The following is a 17,140-nucleotide window of genomic DNA, read 5'->3' on the forward strand; positions in this document are numbered from 1 at the left end:
ATTATATTCTATTACATAATATATTATATATTCTATTATATTATATTCTACACTGCCTTCATAGTGGCAAGCTGCTAAATCTTCTGTAATCCTGACTATGGTTCCTTAGCACTTAAATTATTTCTTTCTGACTAATTGAAGTATTTCCTCTTTGATCTGGAAGTTCTGAATTTTGGCTGACATTCTCATGAATTTTCATCTTGGGATTTCCTTCAAGCTGGTTTTCTATACTTTTTATACTATGTATATATATATATGTATATATATATGCACACACTTTCTATACTCACTTTACTCTTTATTTCTAAGAGATATGAGCAGTTTTCATTTATGATTTCTTGAAATATGATATCCAGGCTTTTTTTTTTTTACTTTCAGGTAGGCCAATGATTCTTAAATGGCCTCTCCTTGATCTGTTTTTGATATTTGACAGCTTTCATTTTCTTCTATTTCCCAGTCTTTTGACTTTGTTCTTCACATTTTTTGTTGTCTCATGGAATTATTAACTTGTTGTTGGTCTATTCTAATTTTTAAGGAATATTGAGTAAAGGTTTATAACTTTTATGCCAATATATTCATTCTCGTTCTAAGATTCACCTCCATAGCTTTCATTTCTTTTCCATTTCTTTCTCTATATTGCTTTCATTTCATTTATAGTACCATTTATACTTATTTTAAAATTCTTACCTTATTTCTTCCAGAGATTCTTAACTGATCTTGTGGGCAAACTATGTTTTTCTTTGAAGCTTTACTTATAGGCAGTGTTTTGGAGTTATTCTCCTCTTCTGGATTTGTCTTGGGCATCCTTAATATCATAAGATTTTTCTAGTGATCTGCTTTGGATGACCTGGCACTGTTGGATTATCCTGGGGTTCTTTTGGGACTGAGTTTGTGATGCTGGTGCCACTGAGAAACACTCCTGCACTGCTTCCCTAGGTCGTGACTGAATCTATGATCTGCTCTACATGATCTTAGACCGGGGCAATCAGGCATGTTCTAGGCTCCTGAAGGGGCTGGGCAGGGCTGAGGCTAAGCCCAAGTTTAGTTCTGCAAATCATTGTGCTGCAGGACTAACTAGGAGCTCTGGGCATGAAATCTGAGCCCCTGACCTTCTGGGAGACCCTTCACTTTTGAGTGTGAGCCTGTGGCTGAGTGACTGAGTGACTGGCTCTGGGTACCCTTGCGGCTGGACTAGCTTAGAATTCTGGCACTGAGTCTGGGATCCCAGTCCACTCCTGTTCCAGAGATGCTGCCCTGGTCATTTGCCTGGAGGTTGAATTTATGACCTTGGGCTGGAAAGATGACCTATTGTCCTTCAATTTCCTATTTACTACTCTGGCATTCTTAGATCCTCATAGTGGTGTGAGGAGCTGGTGGGGGGTTGGGTTGTACTGTTTTCTTCCTGTTCAGCCATATTGGGTGGTTTCAAGGGCAGAGAAACTGTATTTTAATATAATTAGCTTCCTTGGTAATACTATGTATTTTGTTATATGCATTTAAACACAGTATATGAGAGACGGTCCATAGGCTTTATTAGATTGCCATGACACAGAAAAGGTTAAGAACTCTTTATCAAGACCAGTTCCTTCATTTTGCAGATAAGGGAGCAGAGGCCTAGAGGATTTTAAGTGACTTGTGCAAGTTTGAGAGAGTAAAAAGAATTTGGCACAAGTCCAGAAGCTCTAAATTATGGAAGTGTCAAAGTAAAGAAGTTGACAGGGCCAGCTAGGTGGCACAGTGAATAGAGCACAAGCCCTGAGCCAAGAGGACCTGAGTTCAAATCTGCCCTCAGACACTTGACACTTAACTGTGTGACCTTGGGCAAATCACTTAACCCCAATTGCCTTGACTTCCCCCCTCCAAAAAAAAAAAAGCTGACAAACTAGTTTTCATAGTTAGAAAGAAAGCTGTAGCCAGGAGCTACTCCACAGAGATTCATAGTATCAGACATAAAAGTACCTTAGGGAACTCTCTTGTCCAATCCCTTCATTTTATAGACAAGGAAACTGAGGCCCAGAAGTGATTTGGGGGTGGAGCCAAGATGGTGGAGTAGAAGCACAAACTTGGCATGGGCTCCAGCTCCAACTACTTCCAATACCTATAAAAAAAAATGACTCAGGGGAGGCTAGGTAGCGCAGTGAGTAGAGCATTGGCCCTGGAGTCAAGAGGACCTGAGTTCGGTTCCGGCCTCAGACATTTAACACCCACACAAAAATAATAGCCGTGTAACCTTGGGCAAGTTACTTAACCCCAATTGCTCTCCAAAAAGCAAAAAAGAAAAAATGACAACAAATTTTAACGCTACAAAACCCACAAAGAGACAGAGAGAAACAAATCTGCTAAAGGCAGGCTGGCAGGCTGACAGGAAGGGTCTATCACAGCATGCTGGGGGCCTAGCGAAGTCATGCAGGAGCCATGTGGTTCTGGCCCCAGGGTGGCCCTGATCAGCAGTGGGTGGAGCAGATTTCAGGAGAGTGAATCACCAGCAGCTGTGGCAGTTTCCAGACTTTTCAACCCATAAACACCAAAGAGAAAGTAAAAGGTCAGAGTAGAACTCTGTTGGAACAGGGGGTCGGGGGGATGGAAGCATGTGGTCTGGCCCCTGTCCTCAGAGCAAGAAGTGGCAGAGGCACAGAAGAGCTCAGGAGCTCCTGGCCTGCAGAACGTAAGGGGACCAAGCAACCGTTCAGAGGGTAATCGCTCTTGCTTTAACCTGCTTGGGTCTGGATCACTGTCTAGGCTGGAGGTCCTGGGGTTGGTGACCAGTTTGCCATAGCATGTGGAGACTTCAGAGAGGGCAGCCAACTAATAGCTCCAGCAGCTGAGAAAACCCCAGCAATTTGGGACAAAGCTCCCCCCTATGGTAGCAGAGTTCTACTGTGGCAAAAAGCTCAAAAGTCAACTAGTTGAGTGGTAACATGAGCAAGCAAAGGAAGCAAGGCAAGCACAGCAGTCCGACTTTGGATTCCTTTTTGGGGGGACAAAAAGGATCGGGGCATGGAACAGGAGGAAGACAGGGAAGTCAGAACTCCTGTACCAAAAGCTTCCATCAAAAGAACAAGCTGCTTACAGGCCATAGAGGAGCTTAAGAAGGATTTTGAAAATCAAATAAGAGTAGTGGAGGAAAAATAAATGAGAACAATGCAAGAAATGAGAGTCAACAACATGACTGAAGAAAATAACACCTTAAAAAATAGAATAACTCAAATGGCAAAAGAGGCTCAAAAAGCCAATGAGAAGAAGAATGCCTTAAAAAGCCAAATTTGCCAGATGGAAAAAGAATCTAAAAAGCTCCTGAAGAGAATTGTTTCTTCAGAATTAGATTGGAGCAAATGGAAGCTATGACTTTATGAGAAATCAAGATACTATTAAATAGATCCAAACAAATAAAAAAAAATAGAAAGCAATGTGAAATATCTCATTGGAAAAACCACTGACCTGGAAAATAGGTCCAGGAGAGATAATTTAAAAATTATTGGACTACCTGAAAGCCATGATCAAAAAAAGAACCTAGAAATCATCCTTCAAGAAATTCTCAAGGAAAATTGCCCTGATGTTTTAGAACCAGAGGGCAAAATAGAGGTTAAAAGAATCCATCAATCACCTTCTGAAAAAGATCCCAAAAAGAAAACTCCTAGGAATATTATAGCCAGGTTCCAGAGTTCCCAGATCAAGGAGAAAATATTACAAGCATCCAGGAAGAAACAACTTGAATACTGTGGAAACACAGTCAGGATAACACAGGATCTGGCAGCTTCTACACTGAGGGATCAAAGGACTTGGAATATGATATTCCAGAGGTCAAAGGAGCTGGGATTAAAACCAAGAATCACCTACCCAGCAAAACTGAATATCATGTTTCAGGGGAAAATATGGTCATTCAAAGGAATAGAGGACTTTCAAGCATTCTTGATGACAAAACCAGAGTTGAATAGAAAATTTGACATTCAGATACAAGAAGCAAGAGAAGCATGAGAAGGTAAACAGAGAAAAGAAATAATAAGGAACTTATCAAAGTTGAACTACTTACATTCCTACATGGAAAAATGATAATTGTAACTTATGAAACTTTTCTCAGTATGAGAATAGTTGAAGGGAATAGAAATGTGTATACATATATATATGTCTATATAGGAGGGTATATGGGCATATGAATACATATGTGAGTGTGTGTATATATGTGTACAGGTATACATAGACAGAGGGCACAGGACCAGTTGAATAGGAAGGGATGATACTTAAAAGTTGAAATTAAGAGATGAGAGAGGAATATAGTAAGAAGAGATGGGGAGAGATAGAATGGGGGTAAATTATCTCATATAGAAGAGGCAAGGGAAAACTGTTACAATGGAGGGGAAGAACAGGAAGGTAAAAGGAAATACGTCAACCTTATTCTCATTGAATTCGGCTTAGGGAGGGAATGACATACACACTAAATAGGGTATATCACCCTACAGGAGAGTAGGGGGGAAGGGGACGAATGGGGGGATGATGGAAGGGAGGGCAGGCTCAGGGGGAGGGAAGCTGGAAGCACCCACTTTTGAAAAGGGACAGGTTCAAAGTAGAGAATAGAACTAGTGGGGCTGGGATAGGATGGAGGGAAATATAATTAGTCTTTCACAATGTAACTACTATGGAAATGTTTTGCATAGCTACACATGTACAACCTATATTGAATTGCTTATCTTCCTAGTAAGGGTGGGTGATGAGGGAGGTTGGGAAAGAATCTGGAATTCAAAGGTTTAAAATCAAATGTTTAAAATATATTATTATTTTACATGCAACTGGGAAATAAGATATACAGGCACTGGGGCATAGAGATCCACCATGCCCTACTGGAAAGTTGGAGGGGGGGATGAGGGAAGATATGGGATAGAGCAGATTGGGGGAGGGGATATTCAGTGGGATTGCTGTTTTGGGGTGGTGGGTGGGGGAAAATGGGGAGAAAATTTGTAACTCAAAATCTTGTGGAAATAAATGATACAAACTAAAACAGAAAAAAAAAAAGATATTATCAAGCAAAATTGCCCTGATATTCTAGAACCAGAGGGCAAAATAGATATTGAAAGAATTCACCCATTGCCTCTTGAAAAAGATCCCCCCCAAAAAAACTCCTAGGAATATTATAGCCAAATTCTAGAGTTCCCAGATCAAGGAGAAGATACTTCAGGCATTCAGGAAGAAACAATTTGAGTGTTGTGGAAACACAATCAGGATAACACAAGACCTAGCAGCTTCTACCTTAAGGGACTGAAAGGCTTGGAATATGATGTTCTTGAGGTCAAAGGAGCTAGGACTAAAACCAAGAATCACCTACGCAGCAACACTGAGTATAATGCTACAGGGGAAAATATGGTCATTCAATGAAATAGAGGATTTTCAAACATTATTGATGAAAAAAATCAGAACTCAGGGGTGGCTAGGTGGCACAGTGAATAGATCACCAGCCCTGGAGTCAGGAGGACCTGAGTTTAAGTCTGGCCTCAGACACTTGACATACTTACTAGCTATGTGACTTTGGGCAAGTCACAACTCCAATTGCCCTCCAAAAAGCAAATTTTTTTTTTAAAGCAATAGGGGTTAAGTAACTTGCTCAAGGTTACACAGCCAGTTATTTCTGGGTGTGGTGCTGAGTATCTGAGCCCAGATTTGATCCAGGTCATCCCGACACTGGAGCCGGTGCTCTTACTCGCTGAGCCACCTGGCCGCCCCTAAGCAATTGGGGTTAAGTAACTTGCTCAAGGTTACATGGCCAGGTGTTTCTGGGTGGGTGCTAAGTGTCTGAGCCCGGGATTCGATCTCCAGGTCTTCTCAACACTGGAGCCTGTGCTCTTACTCGCTGTGCTACCTGGCCGCCCCGCAAATTTTTTTTTTTAAAAAGGAAAAGAAAAAGAAAAAATCAGAGCTGAACGGAAAATTTGACTTTCAGATACAAGAAGCAAGAGAAGCATGAGAAGGTAAACAGGGAAGAGAAATCATGAGGAACTTATTAAAATTGAATTATTGGGGCAGCCAGGTAGCACAGCGAGTAAGAGCACTGGCTCCAGTGTTGGGATGACCTGGGGATAGAATCTGGGATCAGACACTTAGCACCCACCCAGAAATAACTGGCCATGTAACCTTGAGCAAGTTACTTAACCCCGATTGCTTTAAAAAAAATTGAATTATTCATGTTCCTACATGGAAAAATGATAATTATAACTCATAAGACTTTTCTCAGTATGAGGATAGTTGAAGGGAATATATATATGTATATATATGTATATCTACATATATATGTATGTATAGGAGGGTGTATGTATATGTAAATACAAATGTGAGTGTGGGCATATATATGTTCATGTATATTTAGACAGAGGGCCCAGAATGAGTTGAATATGAAGGGATGATATCTAAAAAATAAAATTAAGAGGTGAGAGAGGAATTTATTGGGAGAAGGAGAAAGGGAGAGATAGATAAGGGTAAATTATCTCACATAAAAGAGGCAAGAGAAAACTTATAATGGAGGGGAAGAGCAGGAAGATGAAAGGGAGTGAGACAACCTTATTCTCATTGAATTTGGCTTAAGGAGGGAATAACATACACACTCAATTGGGTATCTTACCCTGTAGGAAAATAGGGAGGTAGGGGATAAGAGGGGGGATGATAGGTGGGAGGGCATATTGGGGGAGAGGGTAGTTAGGAGCAAATAATTTTTGAAAAGGAATAGGGTCAAAGGAGAAAATAGAACAAGTGGGGGGTGGGATAGGATGGAGGGAAATATAGTTTTTCACAATGTAACTACTATGGAAATGATTTGAGTAACTACACATATACAACCTATATTGAATTGCCTATCTTCCCAGTTGTGGTGGGTAAGGAGGGAAGAAGGGAAAAAATCTGGAACTCAAAGCTTTAAAAACAAATGTTTAAAAAAATTTTTTTTTGCATGCAACTGGGAAATAAGATATACAGGCACTGGGGTATAAACATCCATCTTGCCCTACTAGAAAGTTAGGGGAGTCATGGAGGAGGATATAAGAGAGAACAGATTGGGGGAAGGGGTATTCAGTAGGCTTGCTATTTTGGGGTGGGGGTAGGGGAAAGACGGGGAGAAAAATTATAACTCAAAATATTGTGGAAATGAATGTTAAAAACTAAAAATAAATAAATATTTTTAAAAAGCAGTGATTTGCACAAGGTCACATAAACAACTGGGGGAGAAACCAGGACAGAACCCATGCCTCCCCATTCCTGGTCCAGGCCTCCCTGTCCACCATACCACCCTGCTTCTTCAGTCAATGTCTCATCTTGGACAGAGAATGGCCTGTGACTCTCCTCTTCCCTCCCTTGTACACAGCTATCTCCCCCCACAACATTTCTCTCCCTCGGGTAACTTGGTCTTCTCAACCCCATGCCAGTCTCTGCTCTGGATCCTCTGCCATCTTATGCTTTTCTCAAGGTCCCAAGGACAGAGCCACGACGGGAAGGCATACCCTATCTTAGGAACACACTATTTCTTCTTGGGCTGAATAAATACTGTTGCCACTGTGAGACCTTGATCATTCTTCCCAAAGTGTCCTGAGAGAAAAAGAGTCAACCCCCACTAGGTGAAGTTTTTTGTTTCTTTTCTTTTAAACAAAAAGTTGAGATATATACTAAAATAGGTGTGTGTGTGTGTGTTTGTGTGTGTGTTTGTGCTTTGTGGCCTTGGCTCATCCTTTGCCAGTGACCAGAAATGATGACTCAGAAAGACTATAGCCTAAAAGGGTTATAGAGTTTATAAAATGTTGAACATGAATTCTAAGGCAGATTGTGTAAGGGAGAAATGAGACCATGGGAAAGAAATCATCAGATTGGTCAGGAACAATTTTAAGGAAAAAACAAATCACTCTCTTACACTCCAATCTCACTAGTTCTTAGATGTCTTTGTAAACTTGGGAAATGCCTTCAGACACTGGATAGGCCAAAGAATCAGAAACCTATTGCAGTCACCTGGGAATCAAGGTCCCTGCTAGGATCAGGGATCAGCAAAATCAGAGGTCATTGGAATTAGGGTCATTGGGTTAGAATATTGGGGAAATCGTGGGGTCCAAGGTCCAGAGAAAGCACCAGTCCCAGACTCTCGGGAACTAGGCCCTGATCTCTGAATGGACAACAGTCATGAGGAGGCCCTGGAAGCAGCTGACAAGTCCTCCGCCCTCTCACCGAAGAGTGTGCTGTGCCAGGCTCCAGGCTCTCCATTCCGACTCAGCTTTTCACTTCTGCAAAAGAGAAGACAGACTGGGCACTGTAGGCAATTGTAGCCTTTGCCCCCACCACCCAGACCCAGTGAACTTGTAACACTAATAGCTCACATTCACATTGTGCTGTAGTATGTACCAAGCACATTCTTCATCCCAACCTTGTGAATTAAGGAGTGAAAGTATTGCCCTATCTTACAGATGAAGAAACTAGAGGCTTTCTAGTCAAGATGGAAGAATTAGAGGCTCCCTATTCACATGCCTCTCAAAAAAATAATAAGAGAAATAGAGATGAATATCTTTTAAAATATCACACAAGAAAATGAAAATCAGTCAAAATAAAGGATAGCTGTGGAGAACATCGATACAATGGGGAAAAAATAATGAGGTAAAATACCAAAGGTACAACACAGATGGAAAAAGAAACAATCCCCAAAGACTGCCTCAATTTGGATAAGTGACATGCTTTATTTGGGCATGAATTAACACTGTTATGAAAATCACAACAGCTGAGGGCAAGTAAAAAAAAAAGTCAATGGGAACTGAAGCTAGAGTTAATTTTTTTTTTAAAAATCAGGAAGAAGTAATAATAATTGTTAAAAACCCAATAAAGAAATTATAACAGGAAAACCTCAAAAAATCAAATGAAGCAATGAACAAAAGACTTATTGTGTAGCAAAAAGCAAGACTATAGAGCAACATGGTCTAAAGTAGAAAAATAAGGTCGGGAAATGATTCAATTACTGAAAGAATTGGAAAACATACCCTCAAGTGACAGCCCTGAAAGCTAGGTCAAGACACAGCAGCAATCACAAAGTTAGGAAAACAAAAGAATATGAACACCATATTTCAGGAAACTGTTCAAGAAAACTATCCAAAATTAACAAAAATAAGTTGCAATCTACAAACACAAAGAATTCACTGGAGCCCACTGAGGAAACTGAGGCCCAGGGGGGTTTAGTGATATGTACAAGGCCACACAGCTACTGTGTTTCCCCAATAATAAGACCTATCCCGAAAATAAGCCCTCCCCTTACTGTGTAAGATTCTTTGAAAATAAGCCCTCCCCCGAAAATAAGCCCTATTGAGATTGCTACTGTAGTGAAGGTGATCCCCTGCGCTACACTATGGTACCCTCTGTATGCACTGTCCCCGCCCGTGAAACACACGCTGTGCTCCGAGCTGCATCCAATCAGAGCTGCAGCAGTGATCGCGTCATCCTGTTCTGCCCCAGTGATTTGCTTGCTGGAGCCATTGAGAGCAGTGCCGCTGAGGAGAGCTGAGGCAGGACAACATAAGCCCTCCCCTGAAAATAAGCCCTCTGGTTTTTTCTTTCCAAAAATATTTTTAAGACAGTGTCTTATTATCGGGGAAACACGGTAGTATCTGAGCTCAGAATCAAGTCTCTCAGCTCCAAGGCTGGAGCTTTTTCTACTAAACTGCACTGACATTGTTGGGCTCCTGGAAAATAAAGGCTGAAAGTCCCTAAGTGTATACAATGAAGCATTAAAAATGGGACTGTGGGTTTGGGTGGAGGGAGAAGCTAACCATGAAGTGTCCATTCTTCTGGGCTGGGGATGATCCAAAACCCCTTTTCTGTACATTCCCCTGTAGAAAGTGCAGAAGACAAGTCCTTCTCTGTTCCCTATGCCTACCCCAACCCAAGGATGCACTCACCATTCAGGATCTGGAAATCATGGGAGGAGTCGCAGAATCCTGTGGGCATAGAGGTTAAAGGTCAGAGCATCAGAGTAGGCACAGAGGGTACCACGGGACTAGGAGTACCCATTAAAAATCTTTATAGTCTCAGTCTCTGTCCAAATAGAGGGAAGGAGAGAGGGGAAGGGGGAGGTCAAGTCAGGGTTAGAATCACTAGTTGTCCACTCAGTCAGAGGTTCATAGAGTTTAGGACTGGAAGGGACCTTAAGAGATAATTCTAACTTCATCTTACAGCTGAGGAAACTGGAGCTTAAAGAAATTGTGATTCTACATGACCTAGATATAAAGGGAGATATCATAACTAGAAGAACATGGAATATATTACTTATAAGATATATGGATAAGAGAAGTTATGAATAGACAAGAGACAGAGAGCATTATGGGATATAAAATAGATAATTTTGATTACATTAAATTAAAAAGGCTATATACAAATAAAACCAATGTAGCCAAGATTAGAAAGAAAGTGGAAAATCTGTGGAAAATTTTATAGCCAGTTTCTCAGAAAAAAGGCCTTATATCTCAAATATGTAGAGAACTGAGTCAAATTTATGAGAACATGGGTCATTCCCCAATTGATAAACAGTCAAGGGATATGAACAGACAGTTTTTAGAAGAAGATATCAAAGCTATTACAATCACATGAAGAAATGCTCTAAATCATTATTGAATTAGAGAAATGCAAATCAAAACAACTCTAACGTACCATCTCACACCTATCTGGCTAAAATGAGAGAAGGGGAAAATGACAAATGCTAGAGGGGATGTGGAAAAATTGGGGTGCTAATACACTGTTGGTGGACCTGTGAACTGATCCAGCCATTTTAGAGAGCAATCTGGAATTGTACTCAAAGAATTATAAAACTATACACACTTTTCAGCCCAGCAATACCACTATTAGGTCTGTTTCCCAACGTGAAAAAGGAAAAGAACAAATACGTTCTAACATATTTATAGCAGTTCTCTCTGTGGTGGCAAAGAACTGGAAATTGAGGGGATACCTGTCAGTTGGGGAATGGCTAACCAAGTTGTGGTATATGATTGTGATGGAATACTGCTGTGCTATAAGAAAGGACAAGCAGGTTGGTTTTAGGAAAACACAGAAAGTCTGACATGAAATAATGCAGAGTGAAATGGGCAGAACCAACCGAACATTGTATACGGTAACAGCAATAGTGTTTAAAGAGTAATGGTGAATGACCAAGATATTTTGAGTAATATGATCATTCAAATCAACTACAAAGGACTTATAAAGGAAAATGCTATCTACCTCCAGAGAAAGAACTTATATATGGAAGTAAGTATTGTATGGTTCAACTGTATTTTTATATCAAATGTTCGTCTTCTCAAATGGGAGATTGGGAGGAAGGGAGGGAGACAACTGGGAACTCAAAATGTAACAAAAAAATAAATAAAATTTATAAAAAGAGAGAGGTCGTGATTCACTCAGTGTTGGATAGTGTCTCAGAAGGGGATAAGGACATGGGCAGCAAAAGGCCCCTCTGAGGTCCCTTCCAGCTCTGAGGTTCTATGAGTCTGGAGGCTGGGAAAGTCCAGGGTAATAAGAGACTAGCTCCAAGAGCCCAGCAAAAAGAAGGTAACATGGGTGAGAAAACTTACCATAGGTGGGGAAGTAAAAGGTGAAATCTTCACTTAGTGTGGCATCAGTGACATGCTGCTCATACTTGCTCAAGACATCATCGCTAACAGGGAAGGACCGAGCTGCAGGGGGAGAAATGAAGTAGTCCTAGGAATGGGTCTCTGGGAGCTGCTTGGTCAGGCAAATCAGAACTGAACCTTTTTCTGTGTCTATGTCAGTGTAAGTGTCAGAGGCTAGGGACAGGGATGGGAGGTGCGTGAGTCTTAGCTCTTGATTCTTTTTTTCTTTCTCCACCATCTTCAGGGCAGCTCTCTGTCCCATGACCATCTCCAACCCCCTCTTTACCATAGAGTTTTATGGAGAATCGCTGGTCCCTCTGATAGTACAAGATGGCATATTGGTGGTAATCTGTGTCCGCCACGACCACTTCCACACCACTGCTGCGTCTTTGTCGGCCTAGGAACAGATACCATCATCTCACCTTGGATCTGGTTTGCTTTAAAAAAGGGGACTGAATACCAGGGCTGCTCTGGGGTGCTTCCTTTCCCATTCTACCAATTCTTTACCATCCTGACCTACTCAATGTCTAGGGTGCTTCTCCCAGAATTCCAAGCACCTACTGCCATCTCTGTCCCCTCCCATTACTTCCAGTTAGGACTTATTGGAGTTGAGTCAGGACCTAAGACTTCTTAATTCTGGGCATCTCAGTCACTGTTGCTCCTCAGATCATTGAGTTTAGCCCCCTCCCCAGTGCCCGCTCTCACCTTGGAGATGATATCTGCCCTGGAGCTTGGTGGCTTCATACTTTTGTTTGATTTGCCAACAGATCCCATCCCTAAAGAGCAGATACATTAGGACTTCAGAGATAGGAAAGGCAATGTGTCACCCTGGGCTGAGGGTTACTCAGGAAATAACTTAGGTTAGATAATTAAGGAGCACTGAAGCATAGGATATCTACAGATACTGGAAAGGGATACAGATGAAGACTGAGAATTCTCTGTAACCTTGGGCAGATAACTTAACCTCTCTGAGTCTCAGTTTCCTCATCTGTAAAATGAGGATAACAAAAGCACCTATTTCAAATGTTTGTTATTAGGATCAAATGAAAAGTTTATGTAAAGTCCTTTTCAAATCTTAAAGTTCTAACTATTATTATGATCATAGTCTAGAGGTGATCCTGGGTTCTTGGAGACTATACCAGTGGAATGTAACTTTTGATAGGTCCTATCAAGCTTGAAAAACTTTGAGTTTGGACTGGGTGATGACTATATGTCTTGCACAAAAACTGGTTTCAAGAAGTCTGTTGAGACTCCTTCATGTTGCCTGCTGGGAGATTTGATTTTTTGGTCACAGAATCTCTTGAAGACTTGTCTCCTAAGGGGTTGTGATCTCCTCTAGTAGAAAGAACATCCACATTGGTAAAATCTTGGGTCCCTGAAGTACTGGAGTAATAATAATAATAATAATAATGCATTTATTACCTACTGGACACTGAGCAAGACATGACTTGTTGGCTGGAATTATGCATCAAGAGCTCTTTTTCATGGATTGGCAGATGACAAATTAGCAGACTACAGATACAGAGCTTAAAATATTCTGGAGGATTCAACCAATAAACTTGACTAGAGTTGAATCATTATTATAGACTGAACTGTTGCCCACAAATGCCTGGACATAACCTTGATTCATAAAAACTCAAGAACAATGTTTTTAATAGATGCTACCAGGAGCATGTGTTAGCAGGGTCTATTTTTAAATTTTTAGCATGAGCATTTGCAGCTTGGAAATCAGCAAACACAAGCACTACAAATCAGGACTTGAATTATCATCTTATTGTCTAGAATCTAGGCTTAAGAAAATGATGAGAGAAAAGTTAATAATGCAGACTGAATGTAAAAATGTGTTCTGCATCTTTAACAGCTGGTTGGTAAAAATTTACCAGCACACCCTAAATTCATGATTTCTTAACTACAAGAAAGAAAATTTTTCAAAATGTTGAGACCTAGAAAAGAGGATTAAAACCTTGTGGGAACATGATAAGGTACGCGGATTCCTGTTTTCTTGGCTGGTATTGGAATTGTATAGGTGGCTCAGTGGATAGAGTGCCCTCTGCAGTCAGAAGGACCTGAATTCAAAACCCACCTCGGACACTTACTAGCTATGTGTCCCTGGGCAAGTCACTTAACCCTGTTTGCCTCAGTGCCTCATCTGTAAAATGACCTGGAGAAGGAAGGTTCTTTGCCAAGAAAACCTCAAATGGGGTCGTGGAGAGTCAAGAAGGACGGAAACTATTGAACAACAAATGACATTAGAATTGTATTGAGGGTGCTTGTGGCTAGCCAAAAGAGGATAAGTTTCTATCCTAATGCTTATATGCAGCTACAAAAACCAGTCATTTCTTCCCCATAGGTAATCATCTATAAAACATTATATGTAAATGAATGATAGCAGAAGATTCATTTGTCTACCTGAACTCCACTGAAGAAGGTAAGAATGAGATAGTAATGGTAATAAATCTTTTTTTTTTAATTAACAAGCATTTATTTTTTTCCCTACCTTCCAACTGAAAATGATGACAACAAATACCTAAGTTAACTGATATGCATAGTCAAGCAAAACAGATTCCCATGTTGTCTATGTTCTCATTCTGCATTTTGACTCTGGATGTTTCTAAAGAGAAACAATAAGCCCCCCCCCCTCCCACTTCAGCCCCTTAGCTTGAGACAGGCTTGACCCCTTTAGAGATAATGTGAAGAGATATAAAGTAGGATGTGCCACAAAAGTCCTAGTCCATTTTTAAGCTTTTGGGGACAGTCTGTGTGTTCATGGAGGCATCTAGGCAGTAGAGAGAGAGCAATGGACTTAGAGCCAGGAAGAACTAAATTCAAATTTGTCCTCAGATATTTACTAGTTGTATGACTCAGACTGAGCTACTTCTCTGTAGACTACCTCAATGTCCTTATCTGTAAAATGGGAATGAAAACACCTGCTTCCCAGGGTGGTTGTGATAACACTTGTAAAATGCTTTGCAAACTTTTAATCCTTTATCAGTGTTCTATTATCATAGGGGAAGACACAGGATTAAGGGTGCTGAAGCAATCTCAGAAATTATCTACTACAATACCCTCATTTTATATAATAAAAGGAAATAGGGGCCCCTAGAGAGGAAGGAATTTCTTTCTAGTTACCCAGGGAGCAAGTCACACATTCTATCACATATCATAAATCACAGATTCGTACCTTTTGTGTCAGGCTATCTCTCCATATGTTACTCACAGTTTCCTGAATGTGTTGACAGCCAATGCTGGGCCGGACACTGCGATCTGCATCAACGTGGCCTCCGACCTGTGGCTAGACTCCAGAAGATGGCTGCACTTGGAGGCTACAGCCACCAGGAACCACGTTCCTGAAAACTGAGGGGATAGGTGGACTGGGTCCAGAGACCTTTGGCCGTGAGTGCCAGGTTGAGGAACGGCCTCAGGGTGTCTAGAGGGCCAGCAAGGAACTGGGGAAATCTCCAGGTTGCAAGGAGGCAAAGGTAACCCTCCCAACCTGTTATAGTCATAGGGCAAGCACAGTGTCTACAGGACAGAATGAGACCAGAAGTCTTAGGGCAGCTAACAGACAAGCAAGACTAAAAGTATTCTTGCTCAATTTTTTTTTTCTGTGTCTTTGGGGAGCTCTTGTTCTAAAAAAATCCTCTCCAGCTTCATTTTGACCTCTGCCTCTAGGAGTCACTGGGAAGATCCTGCTTTGGGTAGGGGGATCCTTGAGTTTTCTAAGGCAACCCTGCCTCTGCTTCTCTCTGACCCCTCCCATCCCCCACGGAAGATGAAAGTTGAGAAGAGCCATTTCAAGGTCCAACACTTTCCTGTCTCTTTCCTTATTGTCCCTACCTGATGAGGGTCAAAGTTGACCTGAGGTTGGATTTTGTCAACAGGAACCAGAGGTAGTGGGGGCTTCTTCTGTCTCTGACCAGGGCTGCCAGTGACCAGGAGCAGAGTGAGAAGAGCAGTCCTCAGTAGCAGCATGGTAGTGATCACTCAGCTTGGGAGCAAGAATGATAGCTAGGGGTAGGAGGAATGGCCCAGGATTCAGGGAAGACTAATCAATAAGTCAGAGTCCATTTGTCTGCATAATGGCTTTAACAGGGCTCTACAAGCCTAAATGGGTTAGGGGGAGGAGGGAGAGGTATTTCACCAAAGGGGAACTTCCATTCTTAGATTCCTGGCCTTTGGCAAGCCCCTAGTTTGAATACTGCCATTACAAGAAACATTGGCATAGCAAAAAATGAATATATACTTCTTGATTGATTAAAACAGATAGGACTGGGGCGGCTAGGTGGTGTAGTGAGTAAAGCACTAGGCCAGGAGTCAGGAGGACCCAAGTTCGGTTCTAGCCTTAGACACTTAACACCCACACACACACAAAACTAGCCATGTAACCTTGGGCAAGTTACTTAACTTCAACTGCCCTCCAAAAGGCAAAACAAAAACAAAAACAAAAACAAAAAAACAGAGAGGATTGTAGAAATGAAAAATTATTTGCCTCATTTCAGCTAGTTGGCACAACAGATAAAGTACTGGGCCCAGACTTAGGAAAACCTGAGTTCAAATCCAGTCTCAGGCACTTACTATGATCCTGGACAAGTCACTTAGCCTCTGTTCACCTCGGTTTACTCAGCTGTAAAACAGGGATAATAATAGGACCTCCTTCCCTGGGTGGTTGTGAGGATCACATGACATAACGTTTACAAAGAGCTCAGCACAGTGCCTGGCACACAGTAGGCACTATATAAATGCCAGTACTCTGTATGGCACTTGTGTCTCTTAACATGGGATACCACCACTATGTACTATAGTTAGTAAATTATATTTTATCTTTGCAATGTTGTATATAAGCATACACACATATAGTGGGGTAGATAGAAGGTTTGCTCCACTGTATAGACCAGCGTTTCTTCTTTTTTGGGTGGGTAGGAGGGAAGGCAAGGCAATTGGGGTTAAGTGACTTGCCCAAAGTCACACAGCTAGTAAGTATGTCAAGTGTCTGAGGGTGGATTTGAACTCAGGTCCTCCTGATTCCAAGGCTGGTGCTCTATTCATTGCACCACCTAGCTACCCCTCTAAACATACTTCTGCCATTTTTGTACTATATATTTATGTGAAGCGGCATTCTCAGCATTGAAGATTATAAAATCAAAATATTGATCAACTCTGAAAAAATGTTGAAGATGCTCTACTGTCCTGCAGTATTAAATATTCTGCCAAGATTTAATTCTTTATGTAAAAATAAATAAGCATATCCATCTTGTTAGTATGCAAATTTGCTTTCATTTTTTAATAAATGGTAAAATTATATGTCTACCAAAGAATTGTCTTAAAATAAATTCCTTTATGATTTATTATCAGTTAATGTTTGATTTGTATACCTATTTTATATACCTATATACCCAGGGTTGTGTAAAAATGTCTTGGGTGAAAAAGGGTAACAAGTGGAAGAAGTTTAAGAAGCCCTGGTACAGACCTTTAGTATAGAGGATTTCCAGTGCAGAACCTCACTCTACCAATGCCTATCCGATGCTCACCTGTAACTCCAA

At 41.1% G+C, this 17,140-nt stretch overlaps 1 protein-coding gene across 1 annotated transcript; it reads right to left on the reverse strand.

Moving 5' to 3' along the window:
- Positions 1 to 8,140: 8,140 nt before the first annotated feature.
- On the reverse strand, positions 8,141 to 15,572 carry C8G (complement C8 gamma chain). The gene is made up of 7 exons (XM_069107542.1): positions 15,438 to 15,572; positions 14,818 to 14,954; positions 12,306 to 12,376; positions 11,887 to 11,997; positions 11,562 to 11,663; positions 9,878 to 9,938; positions 8,141 to 8,243 (listed from the first exon to the last, which is right to left on the reverse strand). Exons 1-7 carry the CDS (start codon positions 15,570 to 15,572, stop codon positions 8,141 to 8,143), a joined length of 720 nt encoding a protein of 239 aa, XP_068963643.1.
- Between the last annotated feature and the right edge of the window lie 1,568 nt (positions 15,573 to 17,140).

This window comes from Petaurus breviceps, unplaced genomic scaffold (assembly GCF_028583685.1).
Source record: "Petaurus breviceps papuanus isolate PSGF00001 unplaced genomic scaffold, PetGlider_PUasm1.0 90137, whole genome shotgun sequence".
Taxonomy (NCBI): domain Eukaryota; kingdom Metazoa; phylum Chordata; class Mammalia; order Diprotodontia; family Petauridae; genus Petaurus; species Petaurus breviceps.

Bases quoted from the DNA above. Each gene is read 5' to 3' on its own strand.
- C8G (XM_069107542.1), bottom strand. From the start codon at position 15,572: ATGCTGCTACTGAGGACTGCTCTTCTCACTCTGCTCCTGGTCACTGGC. The intron at 12,377-14,817 runs GTGAGTAACATA...TCTGCTCTTTAG, and splicing joins GTCAACACATTCAGGAAACT to GGATGGGATCTGTTGGCAAA. The intron at 11,664-11,886 runs GTAAAGAGGGGG...CTCCCCCTGCAG, and splicing joins ATTCTCCATAAAACTCTATG to CTCGGTCCTTCCCTGTTAGC.